This window comes from Eulemur rufifrons, chromosome 8, assembly GCF_041146395.1.
Source record: "Eulemur rufifrons isolate Redbay chromosome 8, OSU_ERuf_1, whole genome shotgun sequence".
Lineage (NCBI taxonomy): Eukaryota > Metazoa > Chordata > Mammalia > Primates > Lemuridae > Eulemur > Eulemur rufifrons.
The window spans coordinates 50877099-50897285 of NC_090990.1; the positions used below are offsets into that span (position 1 = coordinate 50877099).

General features: G+C 38.0%; 1 protein-coding gene across 1 annotated transcript in view; it reads left to right on the plus strand.

Moving 5' to 3' along the window:
* SGIP1 (SH3GL interacting endocytic adaptor 1) overlaps positions 1–20187 on the plus strand; it is a 187558-nt gene that overhangs the window by 161641 nt on the left and 5730 nt on the right. Inside the window, exons 19-21 of the mRNA XM_069480111.1 lie at positions 4794–4905; positions 14285–14440; positions 19019–19151. Of these exons, the coding sequence (XP_069336212.1) occupies positions 4794–4905; positions 14285–14440; positions 19019–19151 (401 nt within the window). The remainder of the gene's footprint in view (positions 1–4793; positions 4906–14284; positions 14441–19018; positions 19152–20187) is intronic.

Below are 20187 nucleotides of genomic sequence, written 5' to 3' on the forward strand. Positions count from 1 at the left end.
ATTTTAAAGACGAAGAAAGTGAGTCCTAGAGACATTAAATAGATTGTTCCTAGTCATACAGATTGTAAGTGGAAGAACCAGCATTCACACCCAAGTCTATATGGCTCTTTTTGTTAAATCGTGTAGCAGCACCCTCTGTGCCACTCATTGGCAATTAATCTTGCAGTGAAATACTCTCATAGTGAAACCATTGTTTTTACTGTAAAAAATTTAAGTGCCTATAAACAACTTAAAACCACAGGATCCTAAGGCACAGAGATTGTGCAGTCTACTGCCTTCGTTTCATGGTTGAGGGGACCTAAGGTTAATTGACTTCCCAAAGGTCACGAAGCTATTAACTTGCAAATCCATAGCCTTGAACTCTGGTCCCCTGAGTCACTGTCTGGTAATAAGATTTCAGATATTAGAAAACAGTTTTCAGGGCCCTCTTAGTCCTCTTAGGCCACCAGGTTTGAATTTCTTACCATCTTGGACACTTTTCAGGTTTTAGCCCAGTTTTCCAGTAATCCTATTAAGCAAAGACTCTCTGAAGTACTATGGGGGAACAGAAGCCATTCATTTATTCCTAATAGCATTTTTATTGAGAACAATCTTTACATAAAATACCTAAGCATTGTTAGTAATTAAATGTTGATCTGTCTTTTGGTTTGGTTGTAGGAATACAACTATATCCTCAGGAAATGAGTAGGAAAAGGAGACCAATTTACACAAAGATGGATTTAGATTACCACTGAGAAATGATTCGACATTTGGAGAATGTTTGTAGAATAAAATATAGTTGTGGAAAACAATATGTAGACCAAATAGCAATAAAGAAAATCATGTTATAAGTGTAAAAAAAATACGAAATGGCATATTAATTGCAATGTATAGGGATGTGAAGAAATTAGAGTTGTGGATCCTGTAAGGTATAAGGGTTCTCTGTAAATTTTTGTTGTTTTGTGTGTTTCTGCTTCCCTAGTGTCATTGATTAAATCTACAATAAGAACTATAGTGCCTGAAGTGAACATAGCTAGAGAATAGGGCTGTTGGAAGGAGTGGAAGGAGGGGGTCAGGAGAGATGGGTCTGGAGCAGCCTATAGATGGCCTTGTGCGTTACACTGAAGAGTTTGGTCTTTAAATTGTAGGTAGGTCTTCCGATTGCCATCTGGTGAGCTTTAAACAAAGCACAACAGCAAACAGAAAGCAGTAAAACCCTGTCATTTCTAGTGATCCATGGGACCCAACAATAGAAAGTTGATGATCAACTAAAACCCCAGATGCTTTTTTTCACATATTCTTCCACCAAGCCAGTTTTCCTCAAGCCACGATTGTTTGATTCATTTTTAATTTTGCTGTATAAGAATTTTACATTTGTCTTTGCTGATATTTTTCATATCAGTTCCAGCTCAGTATCCCAAAACTTTTAAGAAAATTTGGAGCACTTTCAATGAATCTGTCATGCATACCCTATATATTATCTTAAATTTTGATCATCATAAATATAGCTAATTGTTATTGAGTGTATACTATGAACCAAGCTCTATGACAAATGTTTTATCTCATTTTATCCTCAGAACAGGCCTGCAAAGTGGGTATTAGGACATAATCCTACCAAAGATAATTTAGATAACAAATATCAGAGCCTGGGCTCAATCCCAGGTATGTCTGAAGCCAAATCCCATGTTCTTAGCCACTACAATGTGCCATTTCTGAGCATTTTTTTCTCACTTCACCCAAGCACTAAACTAAGGACAGATCTCTGAGCTAATCCACTAGAAAGTTCCTTCCCAATGGACATATTATACAACCATTGATTCACGCTCATTGGATATTATGATTCATCTGATTGTCAGATGGCAAGACTATGATCCATGGAGCTTTCACTATTTTATTCACAGGAATATCATAGAAGGCTATTAAATGCTTTGCAGAATTGAAAAATATTATGCCCATGACATTCCCTTTATATGCTAACATCTGCATTTTTCATCAATTTTATCTTTTTTTCCCTAAGAAGTATCTTCACCTACATTATTGTCTTCCTCGCTAAAGTATCCATCCTGGTATAGCTAGAGTTATCTAAACCCAAGCCTATTGTGAACTCCTCCTATTTCAAATATATCTGAGGCTTTCTGTCTTCCATAGAAGGTGTTCTAACCTCAGTTCCAAGACCCCCAAGGACCTCAAGAAATTTATAATTTTACTTCAAATTGTATGTTATATATATGTGAACTTTGCTCTGAAAAATATTCATAGATTGTATGAGATTATCAAAAATAGGACTATGATTTTAACACCTCTAAATAATTTATAAAGGCAAATTTTCCTAAATATTTATACAAAACTCTTCACAACCTAATTTCTAATCCCTAAACTTCATCCATTTCCATTCTTACCCTTCAATACCCACCATACTCACATACACACACAGAGACCACCACACTTCCTGTGGTTTCTCAAAATGGCATGTGTCTGCTCAGCTCCACACATATGTAATTCTGGGCCTTACTCCTGCTACCCTTCAAGAGATCCAATTCATCCTCAAAGCTCAGATCCAGTATCATCTTAATAAAACCTTCCCTGACCTATCCAAGCAGCATCAAGTGCTTTCATAGGGCTTTGCTCATACCATGCTTCTAAAGCATTAATCAAATTACTCTAATTATTTCATTGTAGATTTATCTAAATGAACCCCAACCAACTCCAAGTTCCAGTCACACAGTGGCTATGACCCTGATATAATGGTAACAGTGCAGCCCTCTGACCACTCTGGCCCCGTTTTTAACCAGCAGTTAGGGAAGCTGTTCTCCTCCAGAATCTAGTAGTCGCTCAATAAATATTGGAACTAATGAGTGAGCAAATAAACTGAGCAACAGTATCACAAAATAATGCCTTCTGTTTATTGTGCCTTCATTATTTATAAATGTGCATAAACTTTACTTTTTTGAGATCCAATAGTGGATAATTCAACATGCATTTAATGAAAGGTCAATATAATCCTGGCTCTGTTTTCAGGACTGTAGAAGTCCCATAAAATAAGCTCATGCCATAGTTTCTTCCTTTTAAAAGCCTGCAGTCCTGTGGGCAACAAAGACTTAGACATGCGTGCTTCAACTTAAGACTCACCCAATGGTAATGTAATTGTCTGCTTGCCCTTAAATGGTACTGTAATTGCCTACTAAGGAGGCAAAATGATTCAGTCCTCAGAGCCTAAACTTTGAATGCACACATACCTGAGTATCAATCTTAAATTTTATGAATACCAGCTATGCAGGACTGGGCAGTTCGTTCCATTAACTGCAAAACAAAAATAATGCTTACTTCATAAACTTTATATAGGTAATATATGTAAAAAACATAGTAAATGTGCAACAAATAATGGTGATGGAGGTAATTAATGCTGGTAGTGAATGTTGATAGCGATGCAATTAGCACATTGAACTATAACTCACTGAGGACGATGACTATGTTTAATTTATTTTTGAATCCCAGCACCTACCATAGTGCCTGATACATAGTAAATATTAAACAAATGTTTCTTAAATTAATGACCAATTACCAAATCCAAGATATTGAAAGCCAAGGAAAGATAGAAAAGAGACTAGCATGACTAGAATGATTAAGAAAAGCCTTACTGAGGAGGGAGGTATAAAAATGGTAGATTTTTTTCACAGATAGAGAAGAGGACAGAAGTTACTGAAGACAAAAGAAAACAAGCATAACACTAAAGTACATAGTCTATGCCAGGGCTGGGGAGAAGTAGATGTGTTTGGTTTGGTAGGAAGAGAAAGTAGTGAGCATGTGACATCATTAAATACTGCCCTTAATAATTACTTACTAAAGCTTTACTCTTTGGTGCCATGCCTAGAGATCAATAACAAAGGCAATAATCCTAAACTTTGATCCTTTTGGAAGCTACAAATTACAGCAAAACAATATGGGAAAATATTTCATTTAGGTAAAGTGTATGGTATAGTGAGAAAAACATGAGCTTTATAGGGGGACAGATCTAGGTTTGAATTTCTGTTTTGCCACTTAACTAACTATATTATCTTAGGCAAGTCACTTACCCCTTGGATCTTCTGTCACCTATAAAGTGAGAATTACCATGCCTGTCCCACGGGGCTGATGTGGCACTGGAGTGAGATAATTCATGATACTGCCTGGTGTGTACCAGGTGTTCAGTAAGCACCAGAGCTGCTGTCATTGTTGATAGTGTGAATTAGTGCATTTATGTGTTTGTGCTTAGTCAGTGGACACATTTTGGTTGTGTATGTTTTGGGACATGTAAACATGAGCTTACTTGATCTGAGAGTAATTGGGGTTTTTGAAATGGAAATAATCCACACAAGAACAATGTGTAATGTGACACCACTTGGATATTTGTCTCTTCAAAATGAAGAAATGGGAAAAAAAGTTTTGAGTATTGGCAATGGATTAGGTTGAATGCTTGAATAGAGAACTAATAATTTTCTTTATTAACCACCTGCTGTACAAACTGTCATGCAAATACTGCCATATGCTTTATGCAAAACATTTGAAAACCCCTGTGACTTCGTTCTTCCGCTTGGATTTTCTCTTCTGTAGTAAAATACGTAATTGAATTAATTTCAAGTGTGTTTGTCTGTAAACCAGCCAAATATTTTTTTAAAATACTTGAGCTCTGTGTTGAATATACAAACTTGTTCTTAGCACTTTTTTTATATTAAGAGATAAATTTTATCCCTTAGTCTTTGAATGGACTTTTAGTTTCACATGTGCTAAGGTGTCTCCTATGTGCATAATGAATGGAAGCTTTTCATTTTATGCAGGTTCTTCCAGGGGACCCAGCCCCCTAACCATGGGAGCCCAGGATACCCTCCCTGTTGCAGCAGCCTTTACAGAAACTGTCAATGCCTACTTCAAAGGAGCAGATCCAAGCAAGTAAGCCTGGTGCTGAGTCTGCTGTGTTCTCCCAGCTCTCTCCTAGCTAGCGGGGGACATCCTAAATATAACTATGTCATTCCTTATCCTAAAACCAAAAAAAATCCAGTTAACAATAGTAGATGGCACACCTAGAATAGAGGAGAAATTTTAATTAGGAATATTAATTCACTGCTTTAAAAAAAATATATCAAAAGATATCTACTATCCAGAAATCGTTGATTCAATTTTCGTTGCAAGTAACACAAACCCCTAAACCAACACTGTCAACAATGAGAAAATTTCTTGTCTCACAAAAGTAAATATCCAGTTCATGCTTTTATTGTCTTAGTCTTTCCTGCATGGAAATTACCCACATATAAATTGAAACAATGATGCATCGGAATGAAAACATGGAAGAAAAAACTCCTTCCCAAAACACCCAGAGTAGCAAGGGAGTAAGTTATATGTTACCCTTACTAAGTAAGGAAAAACTGACAAAGAAAGGAAAGAAGGAAGAAAGGGAGGAATGGACCGAGGGAGGGAGGGAGGAAGGAAGAATGAAAGGAAGGAAGGAAAAAGTTATAATCACAGCAAAATAAAAATGTTAGGGAAAAATTCATTACCCTCTATTTACATGAGCTTGATTTCACCTATATCAATACAAACCAACAATCAATACAAACTTGACCTGAATGTATATGTGATATAATTAAATATTTTACCTTTTGAGAAGGAATTCCATGGATAGGACTCAGGAAGTCTATGGATTCCCTGAAATCATATTGTATATCTTATGTGTGTGTGCATGTGGCTTTTTTCCTATAGAGAGGGACGATACACTCATCACTTTAACAAAGGGATTCATAATTCAAAAAAGATTGAGTGATTGGTGGTCTACACTGAAAATTAAACACCTAAGTCAAACTGGTTTTCACATGTGTCATTAATATAATTCCAGTTCTGAATTTGATAGAAAAATAAAGGGCAAAGCCAGGTGAGAGAAGAATTGCTCTTAATATTTTTTATTTACAAGGACTAGGACCTGGAAACCTTACTATCTATGGCAATAAGAATTAGAGAAAAAAATTAAATGTGCATATGGAACACTAGATTATATTATAAAATTTTTTGAAACATTGATAATTAAGTATAATTAGAACTTGGATCTCCACATATATTTAAGTGGGAATTTGTATGACTAATCATGAATCCTCCTTACACTTCAGAAATACTAGTTTTTTAAAGTCTAAATCTAACAATATTATTCTGGAAAACCAATATAATTAAAAATTCCATCTTTAAGTGTCCTACCCAGCCACTGGGATCTGTGAACCTCATGTCTCTTTAAACAACAATATCTAAGTTTTATTCTGGGCCCAGAATACTGTAGAGAAACAAACACCACGGACTGGGACTCTGCTTCCTCCCGTGTCCCTTCTCTTTCATCCTCAAAGCACAAAGGACATTTGCCACCTCCTTGTATCAATAGAAATTAAAAGCTACCTCCCACAGAGCATGTGTCTGAGCTGGTAAAGCAAGTAAACACCACAAGCGTAGCTTGTACATATACTTTATATATACATGTTTGTTGTGTAGAATCCTCTTGGGACAAAGAATTTGCATAACTTTCTGTCACTCCAGTTCTAAGAACTAGTTATCATTGGCCAACCTATACCTTAGAAAATTCAGACTGGCTGGAATTGAGAAAAGCAGGCAGAAACACGCTTTAAAAAAAAATGAGAGTAGGCCCAGGCATGGTCGCTCACACCTGTAATCCTAGCATTCTGGGAGGCCGAGGCGGGAGGATCGCTTGAGGTCAGGAGGTCGAGACCAGCCTGAGCAAGAGTGAGACCTTGTCTCTACCAAAAATAGAAACAAATTAAACAGGTGTGGTGGCACATGCTTGTAGTCCTAGCTCAGGAGGCTGAGACAGGAGGATCACTTGAGCCCAGGAGTTTGAGGTTTCAGTGAGCTACGATGATGCCACTGCACTCTAACAGAGCAAGACTCTGTCTCAAAAAAAAAAAAAAAAAAAATGAGTAGTCAGGAATGCGGAGAGAATGTGTATACCTGAGTGGAGACCACTGGGAATCACACAGCATGAATTCTTTTTTGTCTGCTTCCTAATTGGCTTTCATTCATTCATTCACTCATTTATTCAGAGGGACCTAATCGATATCTCTACTTCCACTCCCCCAACCCAAGTCTATTCTCAAGGTATCATATCACTCCTCTGCTCAAACTCTTCCTGTCTTGTTCAAAGTAAAAACAAAGTGTTCTACAAAGGCCTCTATGGGGCCCTCCATGATCTGTCCTTCGAAGCCCCCTGCCACCGCGGAGGCGACCCCGCATCCCATTTACATCACTCCCTCCTTGTTCCTGATTTTACCGCAGCCGTCCTTTGTCCCCATTCACCTCTTGCAAGCCACACTGGCCTCAAGGCTGTTTCTCCTCCAACGCCCCTACCCCGCCGGGACCTCAGAGCTTTTCATTCGCTGCTCATTCTGCCTTAGTAACATCTTCTCCCAGACATCTGGGTGACTCGCCCCCTACACTTCATTCATGATTCTTCAGCTTTATCAGAGGCCTGCCCTGTCCACCTTACATAAAATAGCAACACTCCTCCCCACCCCTCTCAATACTTCCTTCCTCCTTACTTCACTTTCTCTGTATCCCTCCTCCCTAACATCTTACATGGTTTTTTCTGTTGTCCATTATCTGTCTCTTCTACCCTTCCCCCGAGAGCTAGATTTTAGCTGTTTTGTCCACTGCTGTATCCTTAGCACCTAAAACAGGGACTGGCATGGGTGGAGTCCTTAAGGTGCATTTAGTAAATGAATGAATGGAGTTGAACGACTCACCTAACATTTGCAGAATGGCTACTGTGTTCCTGCCATTGTGCTAGACAGGAGATACGCTGGTGATGAAGACAGCTCACACGAGAAATAAGACTTGTGCATAAATATAATACAAAGTCTACCCTAGAAGTGTAGATATGGTGCAATGGGAGTCTTAATAATAATTTTTTTAATACCAAGAAGTGGTATAGCAGCCTATCAGTCCCTTAAGGGCCTGTCACAATACAAACCAGGGTTTTCATCCTGGTTCAGTTTCCCAGCACACTATGACAGGTGTGTGGGGAGGTCTGCACTGTGAGCCTAGTGCCCGTTCTTTCTTTCTTTCTTTCTTTTTTTTTTTTTTTTAGGCAGAGTTTTGCTCTGTCACCCAGGCTGGAGTGCAATGATGGTACGGTCATAGCTCACTGTAACCTCAAACTCTTGAGCTCAAGAGATCCTCCCGCCTCAGCCTCCTGAGTAGCTGGGACGACAGGCATGTACCACCACACCCAACTAATTTTTTTATTTTATGTTTTGTAGAGATAGGGTCCCTATGTTGCCCAGGGTGGTTTTGAACCCTTGGCCTCAAGCAGTCCTCCCACCTCAGCTCCCAAAGTGCTAGGCTTATAGGCATGAGCCACCAAGCCCAGCTTGGAATCTATTTTCAGTTACATTGTCATAACTAGTTGTAGTATATCCTGTATGCTGCTCTATGGGAGATCCAATATATTTCACTGAAATTCTGAAATCTAAAATTTATGAAGAGATCATAAAGTGACACTCTTCTATATTTAATTTCATCTCCAGGCAGTGAATCATTTTAATTGCTCGTCCTTTGTTATTCACTTTCAAGGAAACAACTCAAGGCCTGTCACTGGGTGGAAATAAAGCCAACCATAGCATCAGATAGAGAACTCATGCAGAAAAAGCATTTGGATTTGCTTTTGCCTATGGTTTCCTCTCACCCTGTATCAAAGCCATTTGTTCTCAGACCATACACTGGAAACAGAAATCCATCACCTTAATTGCTATGTACTATGATACATAGTCCATTCAAATACAGTTACCTCTTTCTCTGAATATTCAGACCACCTGGAACAGGTATTCTGACATCTCAGTCTTTCTCCATAGCTCCCAGGCATGGGCAGAGAATTCTGTGACCTTTGATCCTGGATAGGGAAATGTATCTCCTGTTATGAGTTCCTATGTAAACAACCTTGGTGCTAAAAAATAAAGGTCAAGGATTAATTCTCTTATCCCCTGGAAAAACTTAGGTTTCTCGGCTATATCCTATCCTTCTCATCAGATTTTAATAATTTATTCAGTATCTGTCTCTCTGTTTAAACTAGAAATGTGCACAAAGACCGTGTTTGTCCTATTTGTCATGAGCCATTTAGGCACATTACATAGTACCTGGTATATTGTATAGGCACTCTCTATATAACTGTTAAATGTATGGATTTAAACATTTTACTGAGTTCCTACTCTGTTCTGAGTTCTGTCTTAGACATCTTTCTTTCCCAGAACCTAAGACTCAGTACTTGCCTTCACAGCAGTAGATAAGATATATAAAAAACTAGAACATAATTCTCTAAAAAAAGATCTTTACATGTGTCCAGGGCAACCCAGAGAAAGGAAAAACTAAGGAAGGCTGGATAGAGAGGATATTAAGGAAAGCTTGAGAAAGGCTTTCCTTTGAACTGTCTTATAATAGGAAAACGATTTTGCCTGGTACATAAGCCAGTGAGAGAGGATTATAAACAAGAAAAGCTGTATATACACACAGAGGTTATGCTTGAAAAGAGGGCTGTGGACTTAGTTATGAAAGCAGTACACAGAAGTCACATTTTATGGGAGGGATGCATTTCTGATGACCTCATATAATTAAAATTCAACATTCCCTGACCAAAATTGGCCAGTGTTCCTGTAGACCAGATAATGTGGTTCTGCCTATGGCAAAGGGAAAACCCAGTTTATAAGTCATTGGCCAGGTGACTTTGAAATTTTTCTATTCTCTCTCTTTTTTTTTTTTTTTTTTTTTGAGGCAGAGTCTCACTCTGTTTCCTGGGCTAGAGTGCTGTGGCATCAGCTGGATCACAGCAACCTCAAACTCCTGGGCTCAAGCGATCCTCCTGCCTCAGCCTCCTGAGTAGCTGGGACTACAGGCATGCACCACCACGCCCAGCTAATTTTTTCTGTTTCTAGTAGAGACGGGGTCTCATTCTTGTTCAGGCTGGTCTCAAACTCCTGACCTCAAGCAGTCCTCCCACCTCGGCCTCCCAGAGTAGAAATTTTTCTGTTCTTGACAGTTATTTCACTTGTGGGAAGTTACATAACTTTAAATTTTATTCATAAAGTAAGCATGTATTCATATTTCCATATCACATTGTTTTTAATTTTCATAATTCAAACTCACAGGAAATATAGCCACCTTACATACTGATAGGAACAATCATTAAAATCAAAAAAAGATTTTCCCTTTGTCAGTATAGAAGATATTAAATTTATATATAAAATTTCAGGTCAATTTAGACACCATGTGGATTAATATTAATAAATCAGCAAAGGTCTGACTCTGACAGTCGAGATGCAGAAATACAATTGCGAAGCCCCAGTGCTTCTTATATTGGACTATATGGACTGCTTGTCTCATCTTCTACCCAACACTGCAAGCACTTTGGAGGCAGGGTCTGTTTTGCTCATGTTTCAATCGTATCTCTGCTCAAAAAAATAAAATAAAATAAAATAAAATAACATGTTGCATAGTTAGGAGTGAATAAATGTTTGTTGACTTAATAAATGCCCCCTTCTCCCCTCTCTGACTTGCTTTCAAAAAAGGAACTTTGTCCCTTACCAAGATACCACTTAGATCTCATTTTGAGCAATCTGGAAAGGAAACTGAGAAGATTCCCTACCAGTTAAAAAATATTTGAGCCACCCCTACTAACCACAGTATACAGAGTGATGGTAGGTGCTGCAATCTAATTTTACAAGCGCTCTAATTGTCGTGTTCTTCTAAAGCTGCTAAATAATATCCTGCATGTCCACATATTGACAAACAGCAAAAATAGACTCAGCTGGCGGGGAAGTCTAGGCTCAGAACTAATTCAGCACCAGTAAACAAACAAGGTTAATGAATCTAAAAGGTAGAGAAGAAAGATGGCCGTGTGTACCCAAACTGAGAGATTAGCAATATTCTCCAGAAGAGATGGAGGTGCAAACTTTCAGAAACCAAAATTCTCAGTCAGAGCAGCACAAAGTTATCAATTTAACATCTGAGTAAGGGAGGGACACGTGGCAACGTTAAGAAGCTCACCTGCCCTCCACATCTGCCCCAAATCAGGCCCTCACATACATACAAGGCTACAACAGCTCCACACGTATGCTATTTTGAATGGGACCCCGGTGTGTCTCCTCAATCACAGATTTATACAGTATACAAGGTGTCTATAGGACAAAGTAGAGTCCTCATGCTCATATATGAGCAAAATTTTCATTCATTAACCTCAGTTTTTCTGGAAAGTTCATTCCTTAACTTAGAACTGAAGAAGTAGTACAAAAATCAGTTATCCAGATGTATATGGAAGTCAGAAAATCTCACTCATTTTAAGTATCTACTGTTTCCCAAGGAAGAATAAGTCGTGGGAAATTTCTGCTTCTGGCCAAGGTAGAGTAACAGACCAATTTACCCTCCCACCCCAAACAGCTCAAAAATGGACACTGGACCTCAGGGGAAGGACAGTGACCCCTGAGAGGTGAGGTGTGCCATATTGCTCCAGCTTACTTCCCTGAGCATTTCTAGGAATGGCCTAGGGAGAACCCAGCAGACTTCCATCTGTTCTTGGGGAGGCGTCTCACTGAGGCGCTCCACTACAAAACTGGCTGAGGGAGGTGCCAGAGGAAGCTAAAGCTAGGGGCAGGGGGTACTGCTGGCCACCATGCACTGCAGAAGCCGGCAGTGGAGAAGGTGTGAACGTGGCAGGAGCCTGGAGCCAGAGAACCCAAATGGCATTGCAGGATCTAGGCACTGGGGCAGCCCAGCCACTTGTAGTTCATGTGCCAAATGATAGGAAAGCTGCCTGTGCTATCGGGCACTGACAAAGCCACATGGGTTGCAAAACCCTAACTCTTGGGATGCCACACACACTGCAGAAGCTACACACAAACCTCCTCCACTGCAGGAGCCTGGCACTAGATAAGCCCTGTGCATTGCAGGAGCCTGCATTGAAAGCATGCTGGAGTGGAAAAGGAAAACCCCTTCCTCCTGCAATGTCTCTCGAGCACCCTCTATTGACAGCACTAAACATGTGCCTGTTGGCAAAGAAAAAAAAACACGTAAAGGACCTGTTAATTTTCTCCAAGCAGGCTGTAAGGGTTGAACTGGAGCTAAGAGGCAATAAATTGATTTTATGTAGAAATGGAGACAGTGATTCTAAATTTCATATGAAAATGCAAAGGACCTATGATGGCCAAAAGAACTTTGAAAAAGAACAAAGTCCTCAGAGTTGAAGAACTAACACTATTTGATTTCAGAACTATTGTAAAGCTATAGTAATCAACAGTTTGATATTGGTTTAAAGATAGACAACATAGATCAATGGAACAGAATAGTGAATCCAGAAATAGACTCACACATATATGGACAACCAAATTTCAACAAAATTACCAAGGTAATTAATTTGGTGGAGAAAGAACAGTCTTTTCTCAACAAATGGTGCTAAAACAATTGGTTGTCCATATCCACAGACACAAAAAATGAACTTAGATCCACACTTTATGCTACATTCAAAAACTAACTAAAAATTGGTGATAAAGCTAAATGTAAAACTAAAAATAAAAAAAGCTCTAGAAGAAAATATAGGTGAAACTTTTGTGACCTTGGGTTTGGCAAAGATTTCTTAGGACACCAAAAGAATAATTAAATTATTATTTGCCAAAAGAAAAAGCCCATAGAAGAATAAATTGATGAATTAAAAACTTCTGTTCTTCAAAGTTACTCTTAAGAGAGAGGAAAAAATAAAACAAGGTATAGACTGGGATGCAAATCATATATCTGATAAATTATATCCAGAATATATGAAAAGCTAAAAGCGCAATAAGAAAACAAAAACTTATTTAGAAACTTGGCAGAGAATTTGAGCACTTTACCAACTTAGTTCACTGATGAAAAATCAGCACATGAAAAGATGCTTAAGATCATTAGCCATTATGGAAATGCAAAAATTAAAACAATAAGATTGCCCAATACTCACCTATTAGAACAGCTAAAATTAAAAAAAAAACAAACAAACATATTCTACCAAATGTTGGTGATACTGTGCAAGAACTGAAACTCTCTCATACACAGCTGTATTTTCCGCTTTAGAAAACAGGTGGGCAGTTTCTTTAAAAGGTAAAGGTACCCCTACCAACTGAGTGATTCAATGATTACACTCCTCTATACTTACCAAGAAAAATAAGAGCCTATGTCTGTACAAAGACCTGTACACATATATTCACCATATCTTTATTTGTAATAGGCAAAAAAACTGGAAAGAAACCAAATGTTCTTCAGTAGGTGAATGGATTTTTTAAAACTGTGGTATATTCATACATTACGCAGCAGCAAAAACGAATGAACTATTGATGCACATGGCTACATGGATGAATTTCAAAATAATTGTGCTGAGTGGGAAAAGCTTGACCACTCCCCCACACAAAGTACATACTTTATGATTCTGTTGTATAAAATTCTAGAAAGTGCAAACTAACAGATAGGGACAGAAAGCATATTAGCGATTGCCTGGGTATGGGGAACGGAAGGGCAGGAGAGAGATTACAAAGAGGCATGAGAAAACTGTCAGGGATGATGGAAATGCTTGTTATTTTGATTCTATGATGGGTTTACATCATACAATCTTATGGAATTTTACACTGTAAACAAGTGCATTTCATTATATGTCAATTATATTGTGATAAAGCCCCACTTTTTAAAAAAGGGATTATTCTTCCTTTCAAACTATCATCCCATTGTGTTAACTTACATGACTGATTTTACAATTTTGACCAAATAGATAAGTTAATGGAATGAAGAGCTAGTTAAGTGGGAAGCAAGAACTCTACCTCATGAACACATACAAGAAAATGCTCAAGATGTTATTCATATTACTCAAAGAACCAAAATAAGTCCCAGTAAACAGTGTAATAACATTGTACAATTTAATATCTTCAAATGTACTGCAAAAAATTCAGAAATCACAGTGAGAGAGAACATCACAGCAGATGATTCTACTCATAAGGTGAACCTGTAGACTTTTCTACAGAAGGAGAAAAGCGGCACTTTTTTCTTTCAGCTCAAAACACATTTAACAAATCAGCCACTTTTTTGATGTGTTAACCATTGAGTTCTCAGATAAATTGGAAATGATTTCATAGTTAAGAGTAGAATTGTAAGAGCCCGCCTCTCATCTCTTCTGCTGTTTAACATTGTTGCAGATTGTTTTTTTCTGCAACTGTTTTGATTCAAACTGTATTGACCTGGGTTTCCTCTCTCTTTCCTCTCGTGTGTTTTGATATCCCAGATGTATCGTTAAGATTACTGGAGAAATGGTATTGTCCTTTCCTGCCGGCATCACCAGACACTTTGCCAACAATCCATCCCCAGCTGCTCTGACTTTTCGGGTGATAAATTTCAGCAGGTTAGAACACGTCCTGCCAAATCCCCAACTTCTCTGCTGGTAAATATGACTTTGCATAAATATTTTAGAGACATATGTAGCTTAGCATTTTGTACTTAGATGAGCAGTATACTCAGGCAAGAGAGTAGCACTGTAGTGAAATTACTACCATTCAGAAAGGCTAGTAGATTCAGACATAGAACTTTTACCAGCTGTCAAAGTTTTCTGTGGTTGATTGTGTGTACGTGTATAACTGCATATGCGCATATGTATTTTAATGGCCAAATACCTCTAGTGGTTAAAGAGACATGTAGAGTAATAAAATCTGTATTAGTGACATTTATTCATTGTGTTTTACGTATTATCAGTAGATAATGGATAAGGAAGATGGAGAATAAGCCCACTAACAGGAATAAAATCCTTTTGTTGTATTAGCTTCTTTTTAAATCAAATGATATTTGAACTGTGAGCTACTCTTCACATGAGCTTGAAAATCTTTTTTTAAAAACAATTTCATTGTAATGGTAATTGTTTTGATGGAACTTTACATGTATGATATCAAAGAAGCTCATGCAAATTTATTTATATAAATATACTTTTTCACATTTTCTAATTATTAAACCTGAATATGATGTCTTTATTATGCACACGCACATCACAGTCACACAAACATACACACATACGTGCACTTAAAACGATCAATTATATCAAGTTTATTATTTGCAATGGATGAGGCAGAAGGAGTCATTCTTCACTGCTGCTTCCCCATCGTCAAGTCCTGACACTCCACCTAAAAACTCTCTCTGCAGTGGCCTTTCCTTTCCCCGTGCTGCAGCCTCCCTTATGCAGGTGCCCACCGTCATTTCCCTGGACACTGCAACTGCTTCCCTCCTTTCCTCTGAGAATCCAATCTTGCCTCTCTCCGACACCTTCTAACAGCCAGATGGCTTTTTATGAGGTAAATCAGGTCATCTTCACTCATAACCCACCTGCCCCAGAATCTAAGCTTGTTGCCATTGTCACGGAAGCTCTGAGTCGTCATCCACCCTTGCCTGCCTCTCTGTTCTCTCTCAGAATCCCCACCCCTCCTGCCTGGCCTGCCAATCTCAGAAACAGGCTGAGTCCCCTCCCACCACAGGGCTTTGTAGTGCTGTTTCCTCTGCCTTCAATACTATCTCCATCCTTCTTCCTCCCACTCACCCTCCTCATCCTTTAGGACTCAGCTCCATTATCCCATTCTCCTTCCCACCCCCACCCATCAGCTCCCAACTAAATCACATCCCCTTCTTATTCTCTCTCAAAGTACCCTTTTCTTTTCCTTTGTAGCCCTTACTACCATCAATAATTATATATCTATTTGTGTTTCTTCATTTATCCATTTCCCCCACAAGACTGTACAAACCATGAAGGAATGGAACGCATTCCTTAGTTCACCACTGTAGCCCCAGAACCTTCCACTGTGACTGGTATCTAATAAGGACTTGAATGATATTTGTCACATGAATGAACAACTCAGTCATAATGTAAAGCATTTAGTCAAGCTGGATGTGTATATAGAAATAACTAAAAGTTCTCGGTATTTGGAATTTGAGTACCAATTTAGTCAGTCTCTTGACTGAATGAGACTTTTTAATTCCAGTGGTGGTAAAATAGTCACAGGTATTTCAGGTGATTACCAAGTTCACCTCCTCCTCCTGGTCCTTGGTATGTCTTGACTGGCCAACTTGACTCCAGATCTAAAAGCGTAAAATAAATGATCACCCATTAAGATAAAAAATAAGTGTAGAATGAATGAGATTGGAGTTCTGCAAATTCTTACTTCAGTTTCCCTCCATGTTTTCAATATGCACATTGAGCCCATTAATTTTATTTTTCGAGGTTCCTCCATATGAAATTAGGAGGTATGTGCCAGTGTTTCACCAGTTTGTTTGTAAATATGATCGATGTGATAGCTACAGCTTTTGCTACATTTTTAGGCAGTTATATTGCCAAGTTCTTCGGCACATGTGCAAAAGTTATATACGTATATGAACACAGCGGTCTTAGGAATTGAATTAAATATCACTCAAAATGTTTTTGCTTGACAAAATATTATATGAACCCTTAAATTATTATTTCCAAAACACAAAAAATTCCTCATTAATTTGGACCTTATTAACTCTAAATATTTGATAATTGTAACAGGGCTGTGATGGGTGACCCATTAATCACGTATAGCCTGTTTGGTTTTGTTACTCAGTGTCACTCCACCACCACGACCATGACCCCTAATTTTTAAAAGGCAGTGTTGACCAAGCATGATCAAACATTATTCTTGATTGCCTTAGCATCTCATCATCTTACACTCAGCCCATATTCTCCTTTATGTTTACCGAAGACTTCATTGAGGTTAGCACCATGGCCTCCGGAGACACTCGGTTTGCAATCCCTGTGACAGGGGCCAAATTGAAACTTACATCTACTTTTGCCTTATGAAAGGAGTTTGCTTGTAAAAGATATTTAGGAACAATCATCAACTCAAGTATGATACTGAAGAATCCTTAAGACTTCTTGAGTATTTAAGAATTCTGGGCCGGGCGCGGTGGCTCACGCCTGTAATCCTAGCACTCTGGGAGGCCGAGGCGGGCGGATCGCTCAAGGTCAGGAGTTTGAGACCAGCCTGAGCAAGAGCGAGACCCCATCTCTACTAAAAATATAGAAAGAAATTAACCGGACAACTAAAAATATATAGAGAAAAAATTAGCCGGGCATAGTGGCGCATGCCTGTAGTCCCAGCTACTCGGGAGGCTGAGGCAGGAGGATCGCTTGAGCCCAGGAGTTTGAGGTTGCTGTGAGCTAGGCTGACGCCACGGCACTCACTCTAGCCCGGGCAACAAAGTGAGACTCTGTCAAAAAAAAAAAAAAAAAAAAGAATTCTGTCTCTGTGTAAGCATTTGATTGGCTAAGCTTTCTTGAATATTTATTAAAGCAGGTTCTCTGAGAAATTAACAGACATATGGCTTAGCTTATTTTGCTATCAAACTCAGCAAATGCATTTCTTTAAAGGTAGCATAATTGAGATTTTCCCAATTATTCAGATTTACTTAATATAAATTAATGACATGTTGCTAGATATTAATTCCCAACCTCTGTTTTGGTATAGCAGGAAGGTATGACCTGTACAACTGACCTGGGCTGGAATCTGGACTCTGTTACTTGTTAGCTGTGTGATCTTAAGCAAATGACTTAATTTCACAGATCCTCTGTTACCTTATCTCCTGCCTCCTTGCATAGCAACAACTCTGGCTGCTTGTTATAATTTAGATGCTTGTAAATAAAAAACAGCTTGGACAGCCTTTATCAACATCCTTAGCTTAGTTTGACCAAGGGCAAAGTCTCCAGGGCCAGGAGTCTTTCCATCCCTTCCCCTATTTGCATAGTCAAAGAGCTTTGCTCTGTCCTCAATAACCCTGTATCAGGATACAGCAGAAGCACACCAGTCACGCTGAGACTGGACCACTCCCGCCTGACAGACCAAAAATGGCAGTTTTAAGGCCCTGATGTTTTTTGACTCAGTTTTCTTGATTTGTTTGACTTACGGAGTCTGAATCATAGCAACTTACGTTTGACCTGCCTTTCTCATTTTTCACTATCAGTCTCTCTCTTCTCAATTTCTAATTCTCTTTTTGTAACAAGCTTGCCCATCTTTAAAAACAAGAATAATAATTCTTACTCTGCAGGATAGATTTTAATGAAATAGTTCATAATGCCTTGCACATAATAGATGCTCAAGAAATTATTATATTACATAGGATATTCTGAAAGTGAAGGGTCAGTAAAGGAGTTGTGTGTCAAGTTGCTGAAGCACTTGGGGATTCACTGTATGGGAAGGGAGCAATGCTTTGTATACACTTGGGTGAGTCTTTTTATTACTGGGACGAGCATTTGCAAGAGAGATTTGGAAAGTGTCCTGTGTACCGGCCTCTGAGCAAAGTTAATGATTCTCGTAGGGACACAAACTTTTTAATTTGTCAAGACCGCACTCTTCTCTGTTGTAACTACCATGATAACTATCATTTAAACTCCAGGATCGTCTTGTAAATGAAGTGATATTTCTTATGATTTAAATGCTCTTGGGTAAAATACTGTGAATGCTAAAAAGGTAGCATGGTAATTTTAGTATCACTCTTTTTTCCTTAGCAATAAAGACCATGTTTACATTTGGCTAAATATTGAATCAGATAATTCTAAGAAACTACTGGTCAAGTCGATTCAAAAGAAAATCAATGTATTCAGCTCCTTGATTGCACTAAGTGGCTAATTTAGATGAAAACTGTGGTGCTGTAGAAAGGACTATTAAGTTTGGGTTAATAAATAATTCACTCTTTAAAACAGGCAATTATCATGATTACTGGGTACTCACTGAGATTTATAGCAAATATCGTAGCTCCTCCGTATGGGTCTTAATCTGTTAACATAATACCATTCAGGACTGTATTTGTGCTAAAGCTACACTACTGCTAAGAGATTCCTATTCATCTCTACAGATTGTCGAAGACAGATGTAGAAATCAGATGAAAATTTGCTAAGATGCTTCTTGTATGGTTTATATAGGTTATAAAATGCTACTTCATCATTTTTTTCTTCCCAATCGAATAGTGATAATACACAAAATGATGCCAATACCAAGGAATTCTGGGTAAACATGCCAAATTTGATGACTCACCTAAAGAAAGTGTCCGAACAAAAGCCCCAGGCTACATATTATAACGTGGACATGCTCAAATATCAGGTAAGCCTATTTATATGGTCAGAATGTCTCTTGCACATTACAAGTTTATATTCTAAAGTACCTAATACTAAATAAAAGCAAACAAAGTAACATTTCTTTTAATATTGTTTAAAAGCTATAATTTATAAGAAAATGGAAACCTTAAAAGACTACTTGGGGATTAATGACAAGAATATTCATACATACCCTTTTTAGTTTAAACTTGCAAGAAAATATTGTATTAAAAATTAGAGAAACATGCCACAAAAATGAAGTTGCTAAACATTACATCAATTAAGATTATAAATATTGATGAGCTAGATGACTATAATTTTGTTAATGAGCATTATTGTACTAAAAACTCTTATTTAAAATAATTAAATGTAAGCAATCTTTTTTCTAGTAAAATAGTCCTATGAAACAGTTCTAATAAAACATTAAAAAATAACTCAATAGTAAAGAATGTTTGCTACAGCACAATATAAAATATGAGAGCTTTCTTTCTGTGTATAGGATTACCCTTACCCCAGATTATTACTGATCGAGTAAATAAGCCTATTCAACTCAGAATTCTATAGTGCCTGAATCTCCCATTGATTCCCAGCACTTGGCCTCTTAGATTTTTTTAGTTGACAAAATTGTATGTATTTATCATGTACAACATAATATTTTGAAATATAAATACATCGTGGAATGACAAAATTTAACTAATTAACACATGCATTAACTCACCTAGTTACCATTTTGTGGTGAGAATACTTACATCCACTTTCTTAGCATTTTTCAAGAATACACGTTATTAACGATAGTCACCGTATTGTACAATATATCTCTTGAACTTACTCCTTCTGTCTAGCTGAAATTTTGTGTCCTTTGATCAACATCTCCCCAGGAGCCCCCCTACCCCACCCCAACACCCCTAGGCCCTGGTAACCACCATTCTATTCTCTACTTCTATGAAAGCCACTTTTTTAGATCCATTTAAGAGTGAAATCATGCAAAATGTCTTTTTCTGCCTGCCTTATGTCACTTAATATTTTTAATTTATTCATAATAA